Genomic DNA, 23,875 nt, shown 5'->3' on the forward strand with positions numbered 1-23,875 from the left:
CATGCTGTGGCGCGTCAGCCGCTAGGAGACACAAGAGAATGGTGTTTCCTAGCGTTGACGCGTCACGTGGTGTGGCTGTGAGCCAATGGGGAGGGGAGGCTTCGGGAGGAGGAGAGGCTTCGGGGAGCGGGGAGGAGTGTGGAGTGAAAGCAGGTGAGTGCCTGTCTGTGTGTTTGTCTGAGTGCGTGCGTGTCTGTGTGTGTATGTGTGTGCCCGAGTGCGTGAGTGCCTGCCTTTGTCTGTGTGTGTGTGTATGAGTGCGTGAGTGCCTGCCTGTGTGTGCGTGTATGAGTGCGTGAGTGCCTGCCTGTGTGTGTGTGTATGTATGAGTGCCTGCGTGTGTGTGTTTAAAGTTACCCTCAGCAGCTCCAGCCCGAGTCCGTGGAGGGAGGGGGGGGGAGAGTAGCGGGTCCTTCCGCTCAAGCCACGCCCCCCCTCCCTGTCAAGCCTCCCACTCCCGCCCACCTCCCGCTCCGGCTCCCGCTCCCTACAGACCGCATATCGCGGTCTGTGTATCTCAGCGCACCGCCTGTCTGCAGTGCGGGTGCGCTGACTCTGGGAGCGGGGCCTTAGCCTAATACGGCAGGCTTGTAGGGGTCCATGTTATAATAAATATGAAGCAAAAGGTGACACTGTGTGCTCCTTTGCATGTCATTTCCCAGAATCCCTGGCTGCAGCGGAAGCACTGTATGCTGGGAGATAATGGGGAAAGACAGGGTTGCAGACCCGTCTGAGACGTGAATGTGCTCACAAGTGATATTTCCATTCCTAGTACAGCGAAGGGTGCGGCGTATTGTGGGAGACACACGCATGAAAACTGGGTCAGTGCTGGAGTTATTTATGTAAAACTGCATGCATAATTGTCTGCTCTTGGGGTATTATACAGAATGTCTTTCAGCAATTCCTGGTACAGGAAAATCTATAAACAAAAGAAAAACCTCAGGCAACTCCAAACCTACTTTGAAGAACCGCAATTTCATAACAAAAAAACAATGCATTTCAATGTATTATATTCATTTCTGTTGTATTACAAAGATCATAAGTGACCATGCATAAAGTATTTCTGTAATTATCTAAAACAGTACAAAATATGTTGTAACTTTTACAAACAATGATGTATTTTTACAGTGGGTGTTGTGTGATAAGAGCTTGAATATCTTTAGCATTACAGACTCCTGCATTAAATAACATAGGACCTTGTTCAATAACATTTGTTAAATTGGTTATTTCGGTCATTTGTTTAGTGAATTTTTTTAAAGTTAACACTATATTCACAATCAGTAATAAAACCCCCCAATAATAGCATATTGAAATATCTTATATCCCTTCTATGCAAGGGGTGGCCAACTCCAGGCCTCAAGAGCCACCAACAGGTCAGGTTTTAAGGATATCCCGGTTTCAGATTGAGCCACCTGTGCTGAAGCAGGGATATCCTGAAAACCTGACCTGTTGGTGGCTGTTGAGCAGGGCCGCTGACAGGGAGGGACAGCCATAGCCCAGTGTATTTAGGGGGCCCGCCCCCTGCCTGCACATGAATTCTCTGCTGGTACCTTAGATGCAGGAAGCACAGAGGTGGGCAGGGCCTATGTCGGGGGGCAGGGCCTCAAGTAAAGTAAGGTGGGGCTTGAACTGCAGTCTGAGCAACGGGCTGGGAAAGGTGAGAGGAAAGGGTTAAATCGTAGAGATAGAAAGCAGACATGAAAAGGAAGATCGAAAGTTAGAGAAAATAAAGTATAAGAAGGGAAAGAGACTCGAGGGGGAGAAAAGAGAGCCCGACACGAGGGGGAGAAAAGAGAGCCAGGCATGAGGGGGAGAAAAGAGAGCCAGGCACGAGGGGGAGAAAAGAGAGCCAGGCACGAGGGGGAGAAAAGAGAGCCAGGCACGAGGGGGAGAAAAGAGAGCCAGGCACGAGGGGGAGAAAAGAGAGCCAGGCACGAGGGGGAGAAAAGAGAGCCAGACACGAGGGGGAGAAAAGAGAGCCAGACACGAGGGGGAAAAAAGAGAGCCAGACACGAGGGGGAGAAAAGAGAGCCAGACACGAGGGGGAGAAAAGAGAGCCAGACACGAGGGGGAGAAAAGAGAGCCAGACATGAGGGGGAGAAAAGAGAGCCAGACACGAGGGGGAGAAAAGAGAGCCAGGCACGAGGGGGAGAAAAGAGAGCCAGGCACGAGAGGGAGAAAAGAGAGCCAGGCACGAGGGGGAGAAAAGAGAGCCCGACACGAGGGGGAGAAAAGAGAGCCAGGCATGAGGGGGAGAAAAGAGAGCCAGGCACGAGGGGGAGAAAAGAGAGCCAGGCACGAGGGGGAGAAAAGAGCCAGACACAAGGGGGAGAAAAGAGAGCCAGGCACGAGGGGGAGAAAAGAGCCAGACATGAGGGGGAGAAAAGTGAGCCAGGCACGTGGGGGAGAAAAGAGAGCCAGGCACGAGGGGGAGAAAAGTGAGCCAGGCACGTGGGGGAGAAAAGTGAGCCAGGCACGAGGGGGAGAAAAGAGAGCCAGGCACGAGGGGGAGAAAAGAGAGCCAGGCACGAGGGGGAGAAAAGAGCCAGGCACGAGGGGGAGAAAAGAGCGAGCGGTGAAGGAAAAGAGAGCCAGGCACGAGGGGGAGAAAAGAGAGCCAGGCATGAGGGGGAGAAAAGAGCCAGGCACGAGGGGGAGAAAAGAGCGAGCGGTGAAGGAAAAGAGAGCCAGGCACGAGGGGGAGAAAAGAGCGAGCGGTGAAGGAAAAGAGAAAAAGATGCTGGGAAAAGATGCATCCGATTGTTAGAGAGGACGACAGAGAAAATACATGCGGGGTTAAATAAAGAGGCATGTGTGAGAAAAGGGAGAAACTAAAATAAGTACATGAGGGCAGAACAGAGAATGCTGGAGTGGAGGAGAGAAAGTTGTGGGGGGGAGAGAGAGAGACATGCAGGGGAGAGAGAAGGGAGAGACATGCTTGGGGGGTGGTAGGAGAAATAGAGAATCTTGAAGTTTAACAAGACTGACATGAAGGGGAAAAATAAGAGCGTAAAGGGGGGAAGAGAGAGACATTGATTGGAAAGAAATAGATGAGAGTGAAACGAAATCGAGAAACATTAGTGGAAGGAAAGAATAAAAAGGAAACGGAATGAGGCATGCTGGGGGAGGAGAGACATGCTTGGGCAGGGAGGAGGGAGATCTGCTCAGGGGGAGACATGCTGGGGAGGGGTAGAGGAGATAATGACATGCGGTGGAATGAAACGAAACACATGAGAGGAGGCGAGAACAGACAGAAGGGGAAAAGATAGAATGACATAAAGGGTGTGAGAGAGACATCGGTGGGAGGGAGGAGGAGGGGGAACAAAGAAACATGATGGGGGAAAAGTATACTGGGTGAGATTGTTTTAACATTCACAGAGGCTCCATCTTTCAAATTTATCCAGGGCCCCAAAATTAATCCTGTTGGCGGCCCTGCCCTTGAGCACTGGAATTGGCCACCCCTGTTCTATACATTCATATTACAGCTGTAGAGAGACTTAGGCTGCGTCCATGGTAAGTTCAGGCGCGCGGAGGCTGAGTGAAAGCGCATGCTTTCCCTGGCCATGGGCGTGTCTAGGGGGCGTGCCACTGACGTCGCGGAGCTGGTTCGCCGTCATTGGGCGAACCGCTTACGTGACCGGCCTGTCGCGCCAAGAAATCAGTTTGAACTGATTTCTTGCGCAACACGCGCCCCCTCCCGCTTCCGTGCACGCGCACGCCGCATGGAAGCAATCACTGCCTTGGGCAGTTTGTTCGGTCAGCGTGCGCACGCCTCTGCGCGGTCTGCCCGACCATGAAGGCGGCCTCACTGTCTGTGGTGCCGCTGCCACGCGACTGGATTAACACTGCGTAGGGCCACATTCCGAAGCATGGACCTCCTGCAGCGTGACCGCGGCAGACACTGTCCCCGGCTCCACAGACTTTTGCTTGTTCGCCCGTGGCGCCGGTGACTGCAAGTCTTGCCACATCTGTAGTCATTCAAGGCTTCCTTAGTATTGCCATGTAATTCTATATCAGGGTACTTGTGCAAGTGGTGCGTGAGGGGTGATCAGCAAAAGCGCTGGTACTGTAATTATCTCTTTTCTCCTGCTATTGTCTGCTGGCTTATCAGAGAATAAGGGTTTTTGCTGATCCATGTCCATGTACTTGATTAATGATGTATTTTTCTTGAGATCTGTAGGAAACCTATATTTACATTTTTAGAAATTCTAAGAAAAGAGGTGTATAATTATCCAGAAACCACATCGAGAGATGGTCAAACCCTGGAATTAAAAAAATGTGGGTTTTCTACTCGGAGCCTTCTCCTTTTCTGCGTTCTCATTCCAAAAAAGGCAAATAAAAACACTTTTTAGTCTGATCCCATTTGAGAGTCAGATTATGAATGTTTGAAATGGTTTTACATGAAGTGATAGACAGGAGTGAATACATAATGGAGTAGTTTGTACACATGCAAAGAAGTAGTTATCAACATTTGTTTAGCTAATTAGAGCTCCTAGTTAAATTTGGGTGGCTTTCAAATGCTATACTTGACCATTAAGGTCCGAGAACTTGACACAAATTGCGGAAGCGATATCTGTAATTGAGGTGGAGCGGACGTCCTCAAATCATGTTAGGTTTGTTAAGGGGTATGGCTGAAAAAGACGATGTAGCAGACGTGATTGCTGATTGCTTCGGTTAACGCGGCAAATATTGCGTCCATTAAAGAGAATGCAAACGCTCTCATTGTTTTTTGTGGAGCAGCGTTATGCGTTGTAGTAAATATCTCGGTAGCCAAACCCGCACTGCGTTAACGGGTGCAATAAAGGCTGCAATATCTATACATATTAAACATGATGTACCCGGCCTGTTCATGTTGTAATCTTTGAATCTGGAGTGTTAACTCTTATTGCAGCAATTATATTGTATGGCTACTATGTTTAAACGCAGTCACATTTCATTGTATAAATGCAATTGCTGTAGATTTTCTGATATTCACAGTAGGCTTACATAAATGTATTCCTTGGGCCGTTGGGAACAGCATTATGGCGGTATGCCTTTACATCTGTATGGGATCTGTTATTTTCCGAGATAACTGAATGATTCTCTTATAGATTTGGCTGTAAATCCTGGAGCACCATTTGCTGACCTGCTTGACCTCTGAGTCCTAGACTATTTTCCCCGGGGGAGGTCACACCAAACGTAATGAATAGAACAGACAAGGGAAGGCAAATGTTCCTACCATAAAGTAGTGTCGCTGAACTATGTATGAGAGGGTAATTGGCATAACCGTTCCAGGGTAACATTTTCCCAAGATTAAATAGTTATCTACTTGAGCGAAAAATATATTTTCTCCTATACAAATGTTTCGTTGTGCTGATCACTCTTTTGATGGAAGTTTTTCACTGATCGCTATCAGTGTATCTCAGCTTAAGGAATTGTCACAAAGTTGTAATTTACACGTATAACATTCCTAAATGTGGTAAGGCATTTTCTTCTCTGCAGCTGATTTTTACACACTAGATTTACTGGTATATGGTCGCTGTATCACAGAAGCTGCCGGTGTCATGCAAGTGTCTTTTATTGCTTTGCTGATTTATTTGGTCTCTGAGGGGATTGATGCGTTTTCTTTGTGTTTTCATCTGTCTGGAGAATGTGTATTGCATTCCTGGCGTAAAGCTCCTTGGCTACTGAATGTTTTTCACATGTACCGTATCTGACAATAGTCCCTGTGGCGAGGTATGGCTGCTATTTCGTTGTTCCTCTTGTAGATTTCCCTATAGTTGTAGGTTAAGGTGTTTGTAGGAAGGATAACACTGGATTAAAGGTGAATTTTCTTTGGCATGGTCCTTTTTTCTGTAATCCTAGTTGTACATCTTTTTCAATTGCTATTTGCTAGACCCAAATGTCATTGGTGGATTGCAGCTGATGACTTAATATAGACATACCTACTCCATTAAAAGTGAGGTGTCCAGATTTTGGGGAGCGCAGGTATATGTATAGGAAAAAACACAAGCATATAGTGCAAATATGTTTTTCAAACGATTGAGTTCTTAGTAGAATCCAAAGAAATTTGTACTTACAAATTTCTCAGTACAAACGTGTACATAAAGGCATATTTGCCCCGTAATAGCAGCTTTCACCAAGATGTGCACATAAATATATGTACCGGAACCTTATCGTGATAGAACAGAAAAACAGGACATAGCGCAGACTATTCAAACTTTTTCTTCATAAAAAACAATGTTAAAAATGCACTCACATTTTATAAAATATAATCAAGCAATTCGGATAATATTATCCACGTCAACAGAATTCAGCTCCCGCGATCTGTATGGCGTGCAATGCCCGTTCTCACGTGTGTATCCATTAAAAGTGAATCTTATGTTGCTATAAATCACAATGTTAAGAAGCAAATGCGATCTGTATTAGTGTAATTGGTTAAATGTTTTCTGCATCATTTTAATTACAAATGTACAATAAATATTTTGCTGCACCACAGTCCACCTCCTTGGTTCACCTGCATTGCACGAGTCCTGTTAAATCGCTCTCTCCTGTGATAGGTACTGTATAGCAGCTGTACAGTATAATCATTAGTTAAGCAGGAGGTTGAAACATGAATTAAGAATATCGAGCAATATTGCTTTACATTCTTTATTGGACTTGATGGACAGTGGTATAAAAAGCCCTCAGAAATCATGAAGGAATTGTGACACCTGGGGAAGCCTAACTGGCGAAACGCGTTGATGTATAAGGAGTCCGTCCAATGTAATGTTTCTAAAGGTATGGCAATAAATAACCAAAGTGGGGGTTGTCTACGTATATCATTTTTTTTTCTGCCTCTCCCAAGCAGGGAAATCACGGGAATAAAAAAATACATTATTACAAACAAATATATGAAGGCTATCAAACGTATACACTATTCATTACTACCTGATTCTAAATGTATTAGTCATGCATTTGAGCAACACCTCCCCATCAAAATGATCATTTCACTAGTTCACTCTTCTTTTTTTCTTTCTGTGAGATACTAATTGGTTGTTTTTATTCTGTGTCTGGTGTCTGTCTAGTCCAACCAAAATATTACCCACCCTGACCTTGCTTTTACCACTTTCCCAGCTCCTTATCTTTGTTTTACATTCCAATCCTCCTACTGAAAGATACTGCGACGGCAAGGGAAATATTAGTACTAGAGTGCAAGTTCTTCTGACACTGGAGCTACTGTAAAGCAAACACTACAAGAATGTGTGTGTGTGTGTGTGCGTGTGTGCGTGTGTGCGTGTGTGCGTGTGTGCGTGTGTGCGCGTGTGTGTGTGTGTGTGTGTGTGTGTGTACTGTATATGGGAGAAGGAGTGGCTCAGTGAGTAACTGGCACTGAGTTTGAAGCAGGGGAACCTGGTTCAATTCCTGGTGTCGGCTCCTTGTGACCATGGGCAAGTCACTTGATCTCCCTGTGCCTCAGGCACCAAAAACATAGATTGTAAGCTCCACGGGGCAGGGACTGTCTGAAAAATGTCTCTGTAAAGCGCATACAAGAACATGCTATTTTGATTGTGTGTGTGTGTGTGTGTGTATATATATATATGTGTGTGTTTGTGTGTGTATATATATATATATGTGTGTGTGTGTGTGTGTGTGTGTGTGTGTGTGTTTGTGTGTGTATATATATATCTATATATATCTATATATATCAAATAAAAAGATCACTTGTGAGCACATTCACATGTCTTAGGCAGGTCTGCAACCCTGCCTTTCACCAGTGTGTGTGTGTGTGTGTGTGTATCCTTCATTGTAACATCGCCGGAAGAAGAGATCAGTGTCGGATCTCGAAAGCTCGCACTAATTAAAAAGCATTTAGTTAGCCACAGAACGGTATTGTCTATTCATTTTTGATTTATATATTTATATATATATATATATATATATATATATATATATACACTTCACAGCACTCACCAGAGATTATAAAAGATATATATTTATTCTATCAAATACAACAAACACCATAAAAAATGGGCGACATTTCGGACAACTAAGTCCTTTGTCAAAATATATTGATATCGATATAGATATAAATAGCAGCACATCGCAGGTAAGTGGGGTAAAAAAAACCTCAGTGTATTATGATCCAAAAATCATAATTCCCAGTTTCTTCTCACTTACCTGCGATGGTGGATCCTTTAATTGCCCTGGCCCTAGGGTTAGGGTAATGTATTAATTAATTTATTTATTTATAAAATATTTTACCAGGAAGTAATACTTTGAGAGTTACCTCTCGTTTTCAAGTATGTCCTGGGCACAGAGTAAAACAAATAATACATGGTTACAAATACATAAATGAACAGGGTATACATTATATACAAGACATTGCATGCACAGTTAAAGAAAATATATATTATGGGCGTATGAAACAGTTACAGACCAGATTAAAATGTGAGACAGCCTTAGATTTGAAAGAACTTAAACTGGTGGTGGATGTGAGAGTCTCTGGTAGGTTGTTCCAGTTTTGGGGTGCACGGTAGGAGAAGGAGGAACGTCCGGATACTTTGTTGAGCCTTGGGACCATGAACAGTCTTTTGGAGTCTGATCTCAGGTGATAGGTGCTGCATGTGGTAGGGGTGAGGAGCTTGTTCAGATAGGCGGGTAGCTTGCCCATGAAGAATTTAAAGGCAAGACAGGAAAGGTGAACTTTGCGCCTAGACTCTAGTGATGACCAATCTAGTTCTTTGAGCATATCGCAGTGATGTGTGTTGTAGTTGCATTGGAGAACAAAACGACAAATTGAATTATAGAGGGTGTCAAGTTTGCTAAGGTGGGTTTGAGGTGCCGAGCCGTATACTATGTCTCCATAGTCAATAATTGGCATTAGCATCTGCTGTGCGATACGCTTTGTGACCAGGAGACTTAGGGAGGATTTGTTCCTATAAAGTGCCCCTAGTTTGGCATAGGTATTGGATGTCAGGATATCAATGTGCATCCCGAATGTTAAGTGGGAGTCAAACCATAAGCCCAGGTATTTAAAACTAGTGACGGGGGTTAGGGTGGTGTTAGTGTTGGTTCTAATCAGGAGTTCAGTCACTAGAAGCTTTAAAAATGTAGTCTTGGTCCCGAATACCATTGTTACGGTCTTGTCAGTGTTTAAAAACAGTTTGTTTTGGGAAATCCAGTTTTCGAGTCTCAAAAAGTCAGACTGAAGTATGTGTTGAAGGTTAGAGAGGCTATGGCTGTGTGCATATAGGATTGTGTCGTCTGCTTACATGTGTATTGAGGCTTCCTTACAAGCTGTGGGAAGATCATTAATGAACACTGAGAAGAGTAGGGGCCCCAGAACAGAGCCTTGCGGGACACCACAGGTGATATCCAAGGGGTTGGAGTTAGAGCCTGAGATGGACACATGTTGGGATCTTCCTGATAGGTAGGACTGAAACCAGTTTAAAGCAAGCTTCCTTATTCCAGAGCTCTGGAGTTTGTTGAGCAAGATAGCATGATCAACTGTGTCAGAAGCCTTTGCAAAATCTAGGAATACTGCACCAGTGAGTTGTCCCCGTTCCATTCCACACTGGATTTCATTGCAAACTTTTAGCAGTCTAGTTACGGTGGAGTGTTTGGGACGAAACCCAGATTGGAATTGGCTAGGGAAATTTGTCTTGGTATAGAAATCGCTTATGTATAGAGGTTGTTGACGCGCTAACGTGTAATATCAATAAAAATAATAGGCGTAAAAGAGGTGGTGATATAACCTGTGTTTAAATTATAATAACTTGGGGAAAAAAATGAAATATTCGAGTTCTGTGCAGTTTTGGGGGTCTCTAACCCCCTGTAATCAAGTGAAGATAGAAAAAAGCTCTGGCGCATGAACTCCTATGTTTGACTTAATTAGTAATTGGATTTATGAACAAATTATTGACGGAGGTCCTGAATGACGAAGCATATGACATATATAAAATAATACACATTTATTAAAACATTAATTACACTTTGTTATTGCTGAACCTTGATTAAGCTTAATCAATATGTAAATACAAAACAAAGCTCTTAGAGGGTAATGTATAGATTTGTGATTGCTATGTAGCGTGCACTTGTTAATAATACATCCCAATGATTAATACAGGTGTGCCTAGAGTACAGTATGTGTACACAAGGATATTCATTATGCACTCAGTCAGTCAGCTCTCCTATTCATAAGTGCGTCACAGCCTTTCCTGAGAAAGTGTGCTCATAGGTTTCAAGCAGTCTTGAATGGAAAGCCAGAAATGCCTGTCTGTAATGTAACCATCATTTCTTCTAGTGAACACATTAGAATTCCCATTGTAACTGCAATTGTTTCCCTTTGCTCCTGAGAATCAATCCATGCTACGTGTACCACTTTAATCCCAGCCAATTCTGAGTCATGAATAGGAATAGCTACATGTTCTATGTAATATCTCGTATGTTTCAGGCACTAATTGAGACCTTCTCTCTTCTGACACGAGTATAGTCATCTTAACTCCACAATCTCTTCTAGCAGCTCACTAAGAGGGTGAATTCTTTGGCTGAGCATTGTAATGTAATCATTTCAATTAACATTGAAAGAATTTACTGACCATCTGCTTGTATAATGGACGATCCACTGAAGCTTTTCATACCTGTTCTGTTAAATCATGCGGTCATTTTAATATAAAAGGTTCCATTTGTAGAATATTGATGCAGCTTTCACAGATTTTTTTTGCCTGGGGTATTATAACAATAAGGCGGTGATTATACGAGAAGTCGCCGACGACACTGCGCGGCTGGAAAACATATTGCTGAAATCCGCTGATGGTTTACAAATCACGCGCCACCTGGAGCTGCAGGGCGGCAGTCTGCTGAAGAGATTTGCAAAGCTGTTTTCTTGAGGCGACGGCCACGGCCCGCCACATGAGCGCCGCAGTCAATGAGGGCGAACCACTCAGTCACGCCTCCGCCACGCCTCCAAGCCTCCTCTGCTACTCTTCTCTCCTGCCTCCCCGGTATAACCAAGATGCCGCTCGGTGGCAGCGCAGGGTGACGTCACAGATAGCGCTGCCGCCCTGCAGCTCTTGGTATAATCGAGGCCTAACTTGTCAATCCTTAGCAGTTACACATTTAATCAGCTGAGTCTCTTGAGGCTCCAATTCTTGACAGGTAAATTCAAACAAAACTTAGAAGAGCCCTAAAATATTAATAATGCAACTTTCACTTAAGTAGTTATTTTTTATTTATTTATATTTTTCAGAAAAAGTTTGCTGGGCTGAAATGATAAATGTATTCCCTCATAATAAGCAAAGTTGATTACACCAAGGTTTTAATTAAAGGAGCAGTACCTCCTAATGGTTTTTATTTTTTTGGTTTGTTTTTTACAGTATGGAAAGCAGGAGGTCCCCCTGAACCAAATGCCACTATTTTCAGTTCTGAGGACACTCCGTTCCTCGGAGCCAGACCCCAATGTTTTCGTTCCTGAGATACTTACTGGTGAAGTTACCAGCTTTAAATCTCCCTCAGGAGAAACAAAATGGCTGGCAAATCTCAGGTCAATCGGAAAACACACCATCTTTGGTTGTGGTTTCCTGTTGAATGGCTGTTTTGAACCTGTTTAAACCCCCTTCAAAAACTACTATTTGTAATTCCACCAGCAGGTATCTTCGGAACCAGAGGGTTGAATCTCTGGAGCTGAAAATAGAGGTTCTAATCTGGAGAATCCCGTAAAAAAATTAAATGGTGGTTAGTTAGGGTGGATTGTTCCTTTAGTGTAACTGATAGAGAAGGCTTTAGGAGTGCTTGTCTTAGCAGACTTAGTAAGAGTGCGCAATGTCAGGCAGTATCTGCACAGGCTAATAAGATATTATCTTGCATAAAACAGGTTATGGCTACAAGTGAAGACCACTTGTGTTCATCCCAACGCACAACCAGCTTTGCCACTGTATATTATAAATCCTTAGCAAGACCATGAATACAGTGTCCTTTTTTGCACCACTGCATAAGAGAAACATCAAATTAATAGAGGGGATGGATGGTCTGACTTATGAAGAAAGGCTAGATACATTGTTTTCACTAGAAAAGAGTGATCTTAGAGGTAAATTACTGTATAACTATTTACAAATTATTATCCAATACTACAGACCTTATTTATGTAAAAAAAAAAAACCTAGGATATTGCTTGGATTGCACCTTTAACATAGGTTGAACTTGATGGATGTCGTCGTTTTTTCAACCTTATTTACTCTGCAACTGTTAGATAATTAATACTAATAATGAATTCTCATAAAGCCCTGACAGTGTAACTAGTCCTACTTTTTGTTTTTCTTTAAGCACAAGGAGAGCGGGTGACTTGCCTGCGAACAAATGCATCTGAAACTCGCCTATACTGTGGCTTTCTTTATAGCCAACTCCTGGCTAATGTATTGTCCCTATGCAGTGGTTCCTCAGCAGCACAGGCATAGTTTGGAGGTTGGACCCTGGGCCATATTTCTTTACCGGTGCTGTGCCATAAGACACCTTGCGCGCCAGACTTTTTGGGCTGTAAGGTGTTCCTTTATGGAGTAGCATCATTTTAGTAAATATGGGCTTCTGCCTTCTCGATATGCTGTTCGCTATAGCGTTTCCTTAGTCAGTGTATGTGTTTATATTTGGGGTCAGAAAAAGGTACCACACACACTTTAAATGCAGCTTCTTACAAGAATTGGTGGTGGGTGTAAATAGTATGGAAGTCCACAACAATGCCGTGGGGCTGATAGATGATAGACCCTAATGTTGCAAAAATAAAAGGTTTGAAAAGCGTCGGCAGAGATATATTACCAGTCAAAAGCTACATTTCATTCATTTGTCTGTAAGAAATGTTAAGTAGGAGACTTGTGCCTGCAAAATGTCTCTGTAAAGTGCTATGTAAAACTAGCAGCGCTATACAAGAACATGCTATTATTATTATTATTATTAATAATAATAATAATATGTCACAAAACTTTGCAACTGTGTATGTAGTACATCTCTGAATGAGTGAGGGGTTGGTCATCGTGAGCAATAGAATTGTAATATAAACATTGATTAGTTCTTTACATCATTGGTTCTCAACTCCAGTCTACAAGACACCCTCCCCCTCCCCCCCGACACTCTCCCCCCTCCCCCCCAACACTCTCCCCCCCCAACAGGTCAGGTTTTGAGCCACCTGTGGTGAAGCTGAGATATCCTCAAAACCTGACCTGTTGGGGGTCTTGAGGATTGGAGTTGGGAACCCCTGCTTTACATGGCACATCTGTGGCATAGTTTTGTGATGCACTACATTTTGCTTGGATTTGCTAAGGCTTCGGGATGTCGGATTCCAAGCTCACTCACCTCTAGTTTTCATAACCACAAAAGTCATGTGTGGACGTTTTCTATGATGCCCATTTCCTATTTCTATCACCTATATATCCTGGAATATACAATCATAGTAATACTTCCTCCCAGGAGTGCAGCTTTTCAGTCCCGTATTTTCTCCGGCGTGGAGAAGGAAATGGGTATAGGTGAAAAGGAATGAGAACCTACATTTATTTGTAAGATGGACTTTTATATTCAATATTCTATATAACGTGCTCATTGAAAAAGTGGACAGCAGTTCAGTGAAGGGGGTTGTTATATCTAGGGGCGGTTTGATGTAGCGCAAAGCTATAGACGTACTGTAAGTACTATTCCACGATTGCAAATCTTAAGGAAATAATTGAGCAGTTGTAGAAGTGGGCAGATGTATTCAGTACTGATATTACTAAATGTGCCCTTACAAACCCAGGTTAAATGACTATGTTGCATCCTGTGCTGCTGTCATTAAAAAAATGACATGAACAAAGTGTAATAAAGCCGTAGGAAAATTGTTAATGTCTCATCTTTCATCTCTCCTGCTTCAGGTGTACCCAGAGCTGCAGATCACCAATGTGGTTGAAGCCAACCAGCCGGTGACGATCCAGAACTGGTGCAAGAGAGGACGCAAGCAGTGCAAGAGCCACACTCACATCGTGGTCCCCTACAGATGCTTGGGTGAGAAACAGTCCAAGGTTTTGATTCGTGTTTCTGCTACACAAGTTCATTTTAGTATCCGTACTTAAATGTGATGTCCCGCCCAGATAGCCCAATACTTTGAGATATTCTCAGTTGTCTGACGCGTTCCACGCTGGCCATAACTATAACTCAGTCAGTGCGATAGCGTAATGCGGACAAGTAAAATGGGTGGAAGTGAAGTCTTCCATGGTTAACCTTCCGAGATCTTTAGTTCTTTGGCCATTCAGCATTCAAATTGTTACCAGATTTGCAATCTTGCATTTTATAAAGAACAGGGGTGGCCAACTCCAGTCCTGCTTCAGCACAGATGGCTCAATCAGTGACTTGGTCATTATGACTCAGCCTTTGATTGAGCTACTTGTGCTGAAGCAGGGATATTCTGAAAACCTGACCTGTTGGTGGCCCTTGAGAACTGGAGTTGCCACCACTTGTATAGACACCCTGCGGTGTCATTTGACGCCTTTTGCCATGGAGATGCGTGGACCAAAGCCTGGTAAGTGAGTTTACAGAGGCCTCACGCTGAAGAGCGTGGGGCCTCTGTAACCGCCATGCCTCCCCCTCCCCCCCAAAAAAAAAAAATTCTCGGGGGCACGCACCCCTGCGTTAAATCAAGACATATCAATGCCAAGTATAAGGGCTACGAATATAAGTGGAAACAATGTGCACTCCCCTGGCCTGCCCAGTGTAGCTGGAGATAAATCGATGTAATAGGATATGTAAATGCATATGGTACAAGAATGTAAGTGCATATAATCAGAGAGGCTGCACAGTGCAAGTAGTGTGGGAAACGAACTGTCAGGTACTGAATGAAGCAGAATATTAGGGAGGAGGATATGTTGACTAGCTTAATGGAAGGCTGGTTTGAGGAGGAGTGCTCTCAGACATTGCAGGGATGTAGTAGGGCTTGGGCAGAGAACAAATGCAGGCACAGGTAGATTAGATAGAGAGATTACAGATCCAGTGAGGGTTATTCTATGAAGCCAGAAAGATATGAAGAGGACATTAGTTGAGGCAAAGTTAGATAAAGGCACTTACAATATTTCTTGATAATATATTCTTATCATGAATACCTGCCTGCAGCTGGAATGAAAGCAGCAATCCTGCTCAGGCTGTCCAAAACAAGAAGCGTGTACAATGTAAGGCAGGGGTGCGCAAACAGGGGGGCGCTAGATTTTCTGGGGGGGTTGGGTGGTGCGGCAGTTTTAGAGGTCCTGCGCTCTCCCCCCAGGCACTTCAATTAAATGCCGGGGGACCACACGAGGCCTCTATAACCCACTTCCCTTCCAGCGTCGCGTCATCATGGTAACCCGTGCATCATTTGACGCCGGGGCCGAACACGGTGGGGGGGGGGAGGGATTGGTGGGCCGCCGAGGAGAGCAGGCAGGGGGGTGCACGGGGAAAAGATTGCGCACCCCTGAGTAAGGTACCACCGAACTGGGTAAGTCATATGGATAACATAAAATACAGTATATATAAATTTCTTACCCTGAAATGTTGCTGGATTACCGCACCAGGGTGAGGAATGTTACTTTGACATTTTGTCAGGCAATAAGGCAGGGGTGCTGAACTTAAGTCCTTAAACACACGTCCCCGTCCCCCCCCCCCCCACACACACACGCCCCCCCCCCCCAACCACCCCCATACACCCTCCCTGACTGAGACTCTGATAAAGCCACCTGTGCTGAAGCAGGGATATCAGGACCTGTTGGGGGGCTTGGGAACTGGACTTGAGCCCCCCTGCAATAAGATTTTGCCTTAAATGTTGCTGGCATCAGTATTTTAATATCGGATAATGGCGTAATTTCACAATGATGTAAATGTGATTTCAACGTTTCGGACCTTAACAAGCAAGCGTTTTGCTTGTTGTCTTGAGTGACCCTGCGGGTGGTGACATTACATTCACATTATTGAGCAAATGTTCACGTCCGTATTTAAATGCCCAGTACAGAATAACGCTAGCACCACGAAATGCGTTTCTTCCGTTATTTGTCACGTTAAATTATTACAGCTGTCTGAAAAAATTGTCATCATGTGTAATTTATGCCTTGAAAGGAAAGAAGATCCTAACATAGCACAGTTGGTAATATCTTGAATAGAAGCTGTAATAACAGACCCCAAAATATTGTTGTGTACATTGAAATCACCAGTCCTCTTATTTGTTCCCCAGACTAATGATAAATTGTAATGACACGTGTTTTTATTTCCATTCTGAAACTTGGCTGATGAAATGTAAAAGTACTTTGTTTTTCAGATACAAAGCGATGCTTGCAGGGGCTTTAAGAATTGTAGTAATTAGTGCTTACACCCCCACACCTGCACTTCAATTACTGCAACATTCCTTCCTGCGCTATGTCCATATATAAGGAAAACACTGTGTTTTTGTATAGTTTAGTTGTAGTTTAGAACAGGGGTGCGCACATTTTTCCCCTGCGCCCCCTTGCCGGCTCTTTCCCTCTGCTTGCGCCCCCACTCCTCACCTTGTCTCCGGTGTTCTGATGTCACGTGACCCCACAGCGTCATTTGACGCCGCGGTGCCAGAAGCCGCCCTAGCCAAGGTAAGGGAAGTTACAGAGGCCTTCGCCGCTCCCCTGACATTTAATTGAAATGCCTTTGGGAAGAGCGCGAGACCTCTGTAACCACCGCGCCACCTCCCCCTCCCCCCCCCCTGACAATCTCGCGCAACCCTGGTTTAGAATAATGACATGCAAATGTGTCCCGTGCCTTTGGCCATTCTAGTGGCCTATATGTGGCAATACCACTGTACTAACCATACTGAATTCTATAGAAACGTTACTGTGTGCAAGTGAGTCAGATTTTAGCATTCTTCCTGTGCAGTGATGTTTGCACAAAAGTGTTGGCCTACACTTAGCAACATGTATACTTAAGCCTGTCAAGTATTTGTGTTTAACTTTTCTTGCAATATTCTGCAGGATAGTCTTGCAGTGAATATGTATTCTGATTTGACGAATACCACGCTGTGTGTAATACAGCAGGGGGCCATTAGGATTTTGGGTTATACAGTGTTCTTGGGTAAACATCATCTCGGTTTTGATGATCCTTTGATAAAATTCTCGGCTGGAATTTTCTGGCTTACAAATACCGATCTCCCTGTCTTAATATGTTTGTCAAGTGATGTATTTTGTGCTACTTTTGAGATACAGGGATGCAAATTTCCTGCGCCTGTGTGGGTGCTTCATGATGGGATGAATGTTAATTTACTGCTTATATCTGATATGCAGGCTTCGGAGGGACTTGACAGGGAGCTCAAGGCAGGGGATGCTGAGGGTGGGAGGTGTGATATGAGGGAGTTAAAGACAAGATTTTGACACTTCAACAGAATGCAAAGCTGCAATAGTACGGTGTCACTGACAGTGTGCTCAAGCCTGATTTCTTATAATCGCTTTAAAAATAAAAACGTAACCATGCATTGGTATCATTTATATTTTCTCTTGTTTATTTTTTTTGGACCGTTGTGTTTTTCTTTTGTTATTTCGTATGTGAGAAAGCTGGTCAAAGCTAAACCAGCAACTTCAAAAGATACTGGGACACAGGGTTCCTAGAAATCCGTGCTAAGCTGTGGGGTATTGCTAGATGATGATCTAGGATATGGTTGATGGATAAATAAATAAAGTCAGGCAGGGATAACCACCACTCTCTGTTCACATATGTGTCCGTGTCTAATATAATCGCTCCTAAAATGTGGGGAATCTGTGTAAAATGGTAAAGTCAGTAAAGAAATCTCTGACTTCCCAGTACCACAATAATGATGTCCCCCTGGAGAAAGACACTTATATTTGTAGACACCCAGCCATAGTGAATGAACCGGGGTACTCACGTAGGAGAGTTTTCCTGTCCGGTGGATCCCACAGCGTGCATAACGTGGACGGTGTACAGCATGTAGTTCCTCGCGGAGACCGGAGAACAGCAATGCCAAATAAGGGGGCTAGATACCGATGTGTAGATAAAAATCCTTTATTCCATGGTAGGCATCATGGCATGGGATGTAAAAGCCTCAGAGGCTTTTCTCCGCGAGGAACTACATGCTAAACCAGCAACTTCCTCTTGGTTCCTGATACACTTTGTGTCACTCAGGAACAGTGGCCCTAGTGCAATATAAACTCTGCATCGCTTTTCTTCCTATTGTAGAAATTGACAGTGGCCAGACTGTGAAAAGTAGCACCCCAGAATTCTTTGTGGCAGCACTGGCACTGCACTATGAGGTGCACCTGTTCCGCAACCTTTTCAAGCTGTGGGCACAGCAAAAAAACACCATCTAATATAATCTCCCCGAAGTGACAAATTGAAGAAAACGGCACCAATGTCATGAATGAAACATTTGTCATTTATTATGGTGGTCGCTACCAATTTCTTCAATTTTCACCAGGGCAAGGGGACAGAGTCAGAGTGCTGGCTTCCATGTTCGTGTGTGTGTGTGTGTGTGTGTGTGTGTGTGTGTGTGTGTGTGTGTGTGTGTGTGTGTGTGTGTGTGTGTGTGTGTGTGTGTGTGTGTGTATATATGTTCCTCCATTAGAGAGATGCTCTTGCAGAGAATTCACTTTGTTGCACACTAAAACTTAACATTTAATAGTTTTAAAAATAAAACATATATCGCTGTTCTTTGAGTTTAAGTAGTAATTAAAAGTATTAAGTAGATGACATTTTGGCAGTGAAAATGACCACTCTTTTAAATAAAGTGATAAATTATTGCCAATTTGCAGATGGGGTTTAAAGGAATAGTACATTCCTTTTATATGCGTGGTTAATATCACAGTTAGGAGCCATAGAACTGCATGTAGGGCTAGCAAACTGCTGACAGGTAAGGTGGAATACAACATGGAGTATAACATTAGTATGTGGTTTAGTTTAGCCACTAAGGTAACTATCGATGTTATTAAGGTATGCCACCTTCTATGGGATCAAATTGCTATTATGAATAAACACATTTGATAATTGTGGACATTTGGATCAGGTACATAGATGATATTTTCATTCTTTGGAATCGTCCCGCAACACTTCTCTGAATTGGTAGCACATTTGAATAAGAACCACCTTAATCTTAAACGAACAATAGAAATGAGCAAAACAGCCATCACCTTTCTGGATCTCTATATTGACAAAGATTCTCTGGGCAACATTCAGACTAAAGTATTCAGAAAACGCATGGCAACAAACAGTCTACTCCGGGCATAGAGCCAACATCCTCTGCGTTTAGTGGCAGGGATACAAGCAGGACAATACCTCACATTAAGGAGGAATTGCTGCACCCTGAAAGACTTTATAGCACAGTCCAAAGACCTGAGGGACCGATTTCTGAATTGTGGCCACAGTCTCAATGTTCTGAAAAGAGCGTACAATTGAGCACTTGACAGTACAATAAAAGATGGGTGGGAGATTAAATGCATCTTTATGAAACATTGGCATCTCATCCTTGTTGACAGTGATCTCAAAGAAACTTTGGGTCTTATTCCAACTATCACAAGCAGGCGTTCCAAAAATCTGCGTGATAATTTGGTCCATATTCCTCACCAGCGAGTGCGATCAACTAACTGGCTTACCTCCCCAGTCAAGGGGATGTATAAATGTCAGGGTTACAAGGCTTGCAATCCTGTTTCTCCCTCCAAAACATTCTCTAACCATGATAAAAGCAAACACTTCACCATCCAATGCATTCACCAACTGTCGAACTGTCAACGTTATGTATCTAATTACATATACTTGCGGCAAGAGATATGTTGGGGAAACAACGAGACTAATATGTATACGTATCCTGGAGCACGACAATTCCATCAAACATACACTTGACACTCCGGTCGCTAGACATATTTATCAGAGGCATAATGGGATGTGAACTGCCTGACGTTTTTCATGGGAATATACCATTTGAACGGTTCAGTGAGAGGAGGCGATATGGGCAAAAAAAATACTCTGTATTGAGGCAGAGTGGATCTATAAATTAAAAGTGTGCAGTCGTAATGGCCTCAATGAAGGATTCAGATTTACCTCATTCATAGATTGATACCCCTCCAGCATCCCACTGTACCATTTTAATAGATCAGATACAATACACTAAAATAATAGAAAATAAAATCACATCTTCCTCCTCTGACTGGTAAAATGTTCCATAGTTATTCATATTTACGAACATCTGCCTTCATGTATTCTTCATGGTGTGACCAATACGTGCGATCCATACAGAACTTGCTCCATACATTTTCTCTTATCATTAAAGCTATCCAAGATACCTATAATTAACACAGTATCACTGCTATCCGTTTATTAATTTCTAATAACTTTACGACCCCCACAATGTTTGGAATATGCATATTATCTGCGTTATAGTGCACCACCCAGGATACAAGTAACAGGGCCTGCGCAACAACTGATTCTGTGATTACCTCAGAACGAGTCCCTTTATTAACCCCCGTTTGAGCACATCCGCGAATTTCCCCTGACGAAGCTCCGTAGTTGGAGGGAAACAGGCATCGGGCACGTTAGCATTACATCAGCAGACGCAGACACGGGTCTGCAGTAAGGAAGTTTGGCAAACATTTTTATAGAGCGTCAGGGCTTAGCCAGTGGGATATTCAGTTAGCGAGTGGCAGAGCACTTCTACTCTCTGTTCCAATTACTGCATCTAGCTACACTCCGCTATAGACCATAAGGTCATGATTGGGTGGGGTTTACTGACATCTATATTCTTACCACACATTTACCCCGTGGGGGTTTTTCAATCATCACTGAATAGATGTCCTCCTCTGATTTCATACAGCTGATTTGATACAGCCTGGGTTAACACAGGCGCACTGCCTTCTAGAGCGATATGGCTGCTATACTTTACAGTTGCCCTTAACGGAAGACTGTCATTGATATTAATTGATTTTTGCTATTTTTCGCAAGGTAGTAGTTAATTTTGGTAATTATAGACCCCAAACCCTGTGTTCATTCAAAATAGCAATTTGTGCCTAGTTGTAGGTGCAATACTCCTGCAAACACTGACAGTTTCTGCAGTGTAATATTTAATCCACTCGCAAGTGCTATACTCTTGGGTGGTGAGTCTAACCATTCCCTACAGGTATATACCAGGTATACAGACAGCTGACTGAATAGACGGTTTCTCCTGATCTCATCGGGAGTGCCTCCTACACAGATACAGCTTTATAGCCATTCTGCCAAGAGATTCAATGTTGCTATTCTACGTTTGCAGGTAGATGCATGTGGCAATTCTAGACCACAAACCCTGCGATTATTGCTAATAGCCATTTGATCCGACTAGATTAGAGCAGTGATTCCCAACCCGGGTTCCGCTGGACCCTGGGGTTCCGTGAAAGGATCAAAATTGTGCAGCGGGATTTCCCTGATCTCCCAGAGCAGGGAGAGAGCAGGGCAGTTACCAGGGGGCTGGGCAGTTTCCTCTATCCTGATTGGTTGCTGCTGGGTAATGCAGGAGGAGGTGTCGGGAGCCTGGGGGATGTAGCCAAGCAGAAGCTGAAGCAGTATGGGCAGTAGAGAGGTGTGTCTGTGTGTCTGTCATTTGTATTTTCTGGTGTGTGTGTGTGTGTGTGTGTGTGTGTGTGTGTTTTCTATGACACTGCCTCCTTCTGTCTCCTGTGACTCACTGCCTGTCTCTGTCCTGTGTCTTCTGTCACTGTCCTGCCCAGCTGAACACTGATTGGAGGTGCCCGGAGAGAGAGAAAAAGGTTGAAGACCACTGCACTAGAAGGTGGCATACCTCAATAACATGGTTACCTTAGTGGCTAACCACATACTAGTGTTAAACTCAGTGTTGTATTCCATCTTACCTGTCAGCAGTTCGCTAGCTTTATAGCCCCTAACAGTGAAATTAACCACTCATATAAAGGAATGTACTACTCCTTTCAAGGAAGGTATAAAGGAACAGGGCACTACGGATTTTCCAATGCAATTTTATTGCCAAAAGATTCGACGCAACGTTTCAGCTTTACATGGCCTTTATCAAAAGGAAGCCATTTTTTTCTTTTGCTAAAGGCCATGTAAAGCCGAATCGTTACGTCAAATCTTTTGGCAATAAAATTGCATTGGAAAAGCCGTAGTGCCCTGTTCCTTTATACCTTCCAGTGCTTATCGGATTACCACAGAGAATCTACTAATCTAGTAATCTACTCTACTCCTTTAAAGCTCATCTGCAAATTAGCAATAATGGATCACTTATCTAAAATGTTAGAACAGTGATGTATGTTTTATTTTTAATACTGTTAAATGTTAAGTTTTAAAGGGTGGTGTGCAACAACGGGAACGCTCTGGAAGAGCATCTCTCCCTATGCCCTTCACTCCTTTCCTGCAATTCACCACTAATTCACAGTTTTGCACCCACAACTATCACTTGATTTTGTCCATTTTCATCCTGGTCAATTTAGTACCAATCATTGTCGATCATTGTCTCTTCTCCTTCCTCGCCTCTGTTGGCACAGAATTTAGACATGCCGTGTGCATGTTTCATGAAATCATCGTAAAAATAGTAAATATCACCTAAACAAGAAGTCTAAAGGAAGGACACTGCACAGAGGTTGATCAAACAAAGATTTGTATTGAAGTTCATCTAATGAAAATATCACTAATGAGCACATTCACGTCTCAGACAGGTCTGCAGCTCTGCTTTTCATAACTATCTCCTAGCACAGGGGGGCGCAAACTTTTTTTCCCTGCGCCCCCTGCCGGCGGTCCCCGCACTCCCGCACCCCCCACTAACCCCCACTTACCTGCGCCAGGAGAAAGGGGGGTACCGTAGTTACTCCTTTTCTTTTTCAAACTATCATTATACAGGATCGCCCTTTATCTCTCCCTGTGGGCAATTAAACATGACGCAGTGCTCAGCCTGTTATCCATAGACCAATGGGATTTTCAGCCAAAATCGCCCCAAACGCTCGCTGCGACATTATATGTTGAATAATAGGGCCCTTAGTCTGTTCCACATAGTTGGTGCGGAAAAAATATGCTGCAAACTTTTCTCTTACTATTTTTGTCCCTATGATCTATTTCATTGTACATGTCCTGGTGTGTTTACATTTTTGAAGAAATATTCAACTGAAAAAAACACCTTTTCAGGGAATAAAAAAAATAAAAAAAGGCTATTGAGGTGTGTGTGCAAGAGTCACATACAATAAGCCACCGTACACCCATTGGAGATCACCGCCAATGAGCCTATACAGTAGGACATTCTGATCCGAGTCCTGCTTTATTTCCAGTGTGCTCTAGTCTAGTAGATATGAGTAATTATTACTTCCAATAAGGAAAAGATTCCTGCGTGTGCTGATTTTGTTTGCACGTAAGAGTCTGGGATTCCTGCGTGTGCTGATTTTGTTTGCACGTACGAGTATCGGATTCCTGCGTGTGCTGATTTTGGTTGCACGTACGAGTCTGGGATTCCTGCGTGTGCAGATTTTGTTTGCACGTACGAGTCTCGGATTCCTGCGTGTGCAGATTTTGTTTGCACGTACTGTACGAGTCTCGGATTCCTGCGTGTGCTGATTTTGTTTGCAAGTACGAGTCTGAGATTCCTGCGTGTGCTGATTTTGTTTGCACGTACGAGTCTGGGATTCCTGCGTGTGCTGATTTTGTTTGCACGTACGAGTCTGGGATTCCTGCGTGTGCTGATTTTGTTTGCACGTACTGTACGAGTCTCGGATTCCTGCGTGTGCTGATTTTGTTTGCACGTACGAGTCTGGGATTCCTGCGTGTGCTGATTTTGTTTGCACGTACGAGTCTCGGATTCCTGCGTGTGCTGATTTTGTTTGCACGTACGAGTCTCGGATTCCTGTGTGTGCTGATTTTGTTTGCACGTACGAGTCTCGGATTCCTGCGTGTGCTGATTTTGTTTGCACGTACTGTACGAGTCTCG

General features: G+C 43.6%; 1 protein-coding gene across 9 annotated transcripts in view; it reads left to right on the forward strand.

Moving 5' to 3' along the window:
• Positions 1-23,875, forward strand: part of APP (amyloid beta precursor protein) — a 211,443-nt gene that overhangs the window by 73,814 nt on the left and 113,754 nt on the right. For all 9 annotated transcript variants that reach the window (XM_075593939.1, XM_075593943.1, XM_075593936.1 and 6 more), the window contains exon 3: positions 13,851-13,980. In XM_075593939.1, coding sequence (XP_075450054.1) covers positions 13,851-13,980 — 130 coding nt within the window. The remainder of the gene's footprint in view (positions 1-13,850; positions 13,981-23,875) is intronic.

Source organism: Ascaphus truei, chromosome 3 (assembly GCF_040206685.1).
Source record: "Ascaphus truei isolate aAscTru1 chromosome 3, aAscTru1.hap1, whole genome shotgun sequence".
NCBI classification, from domain to species: domain Eukaryota; kingdom Metazoa; phylum Chordata; class Amphibia; order Anura; family Ascaphidae; genus Ascaphus; species Ascaphus truei.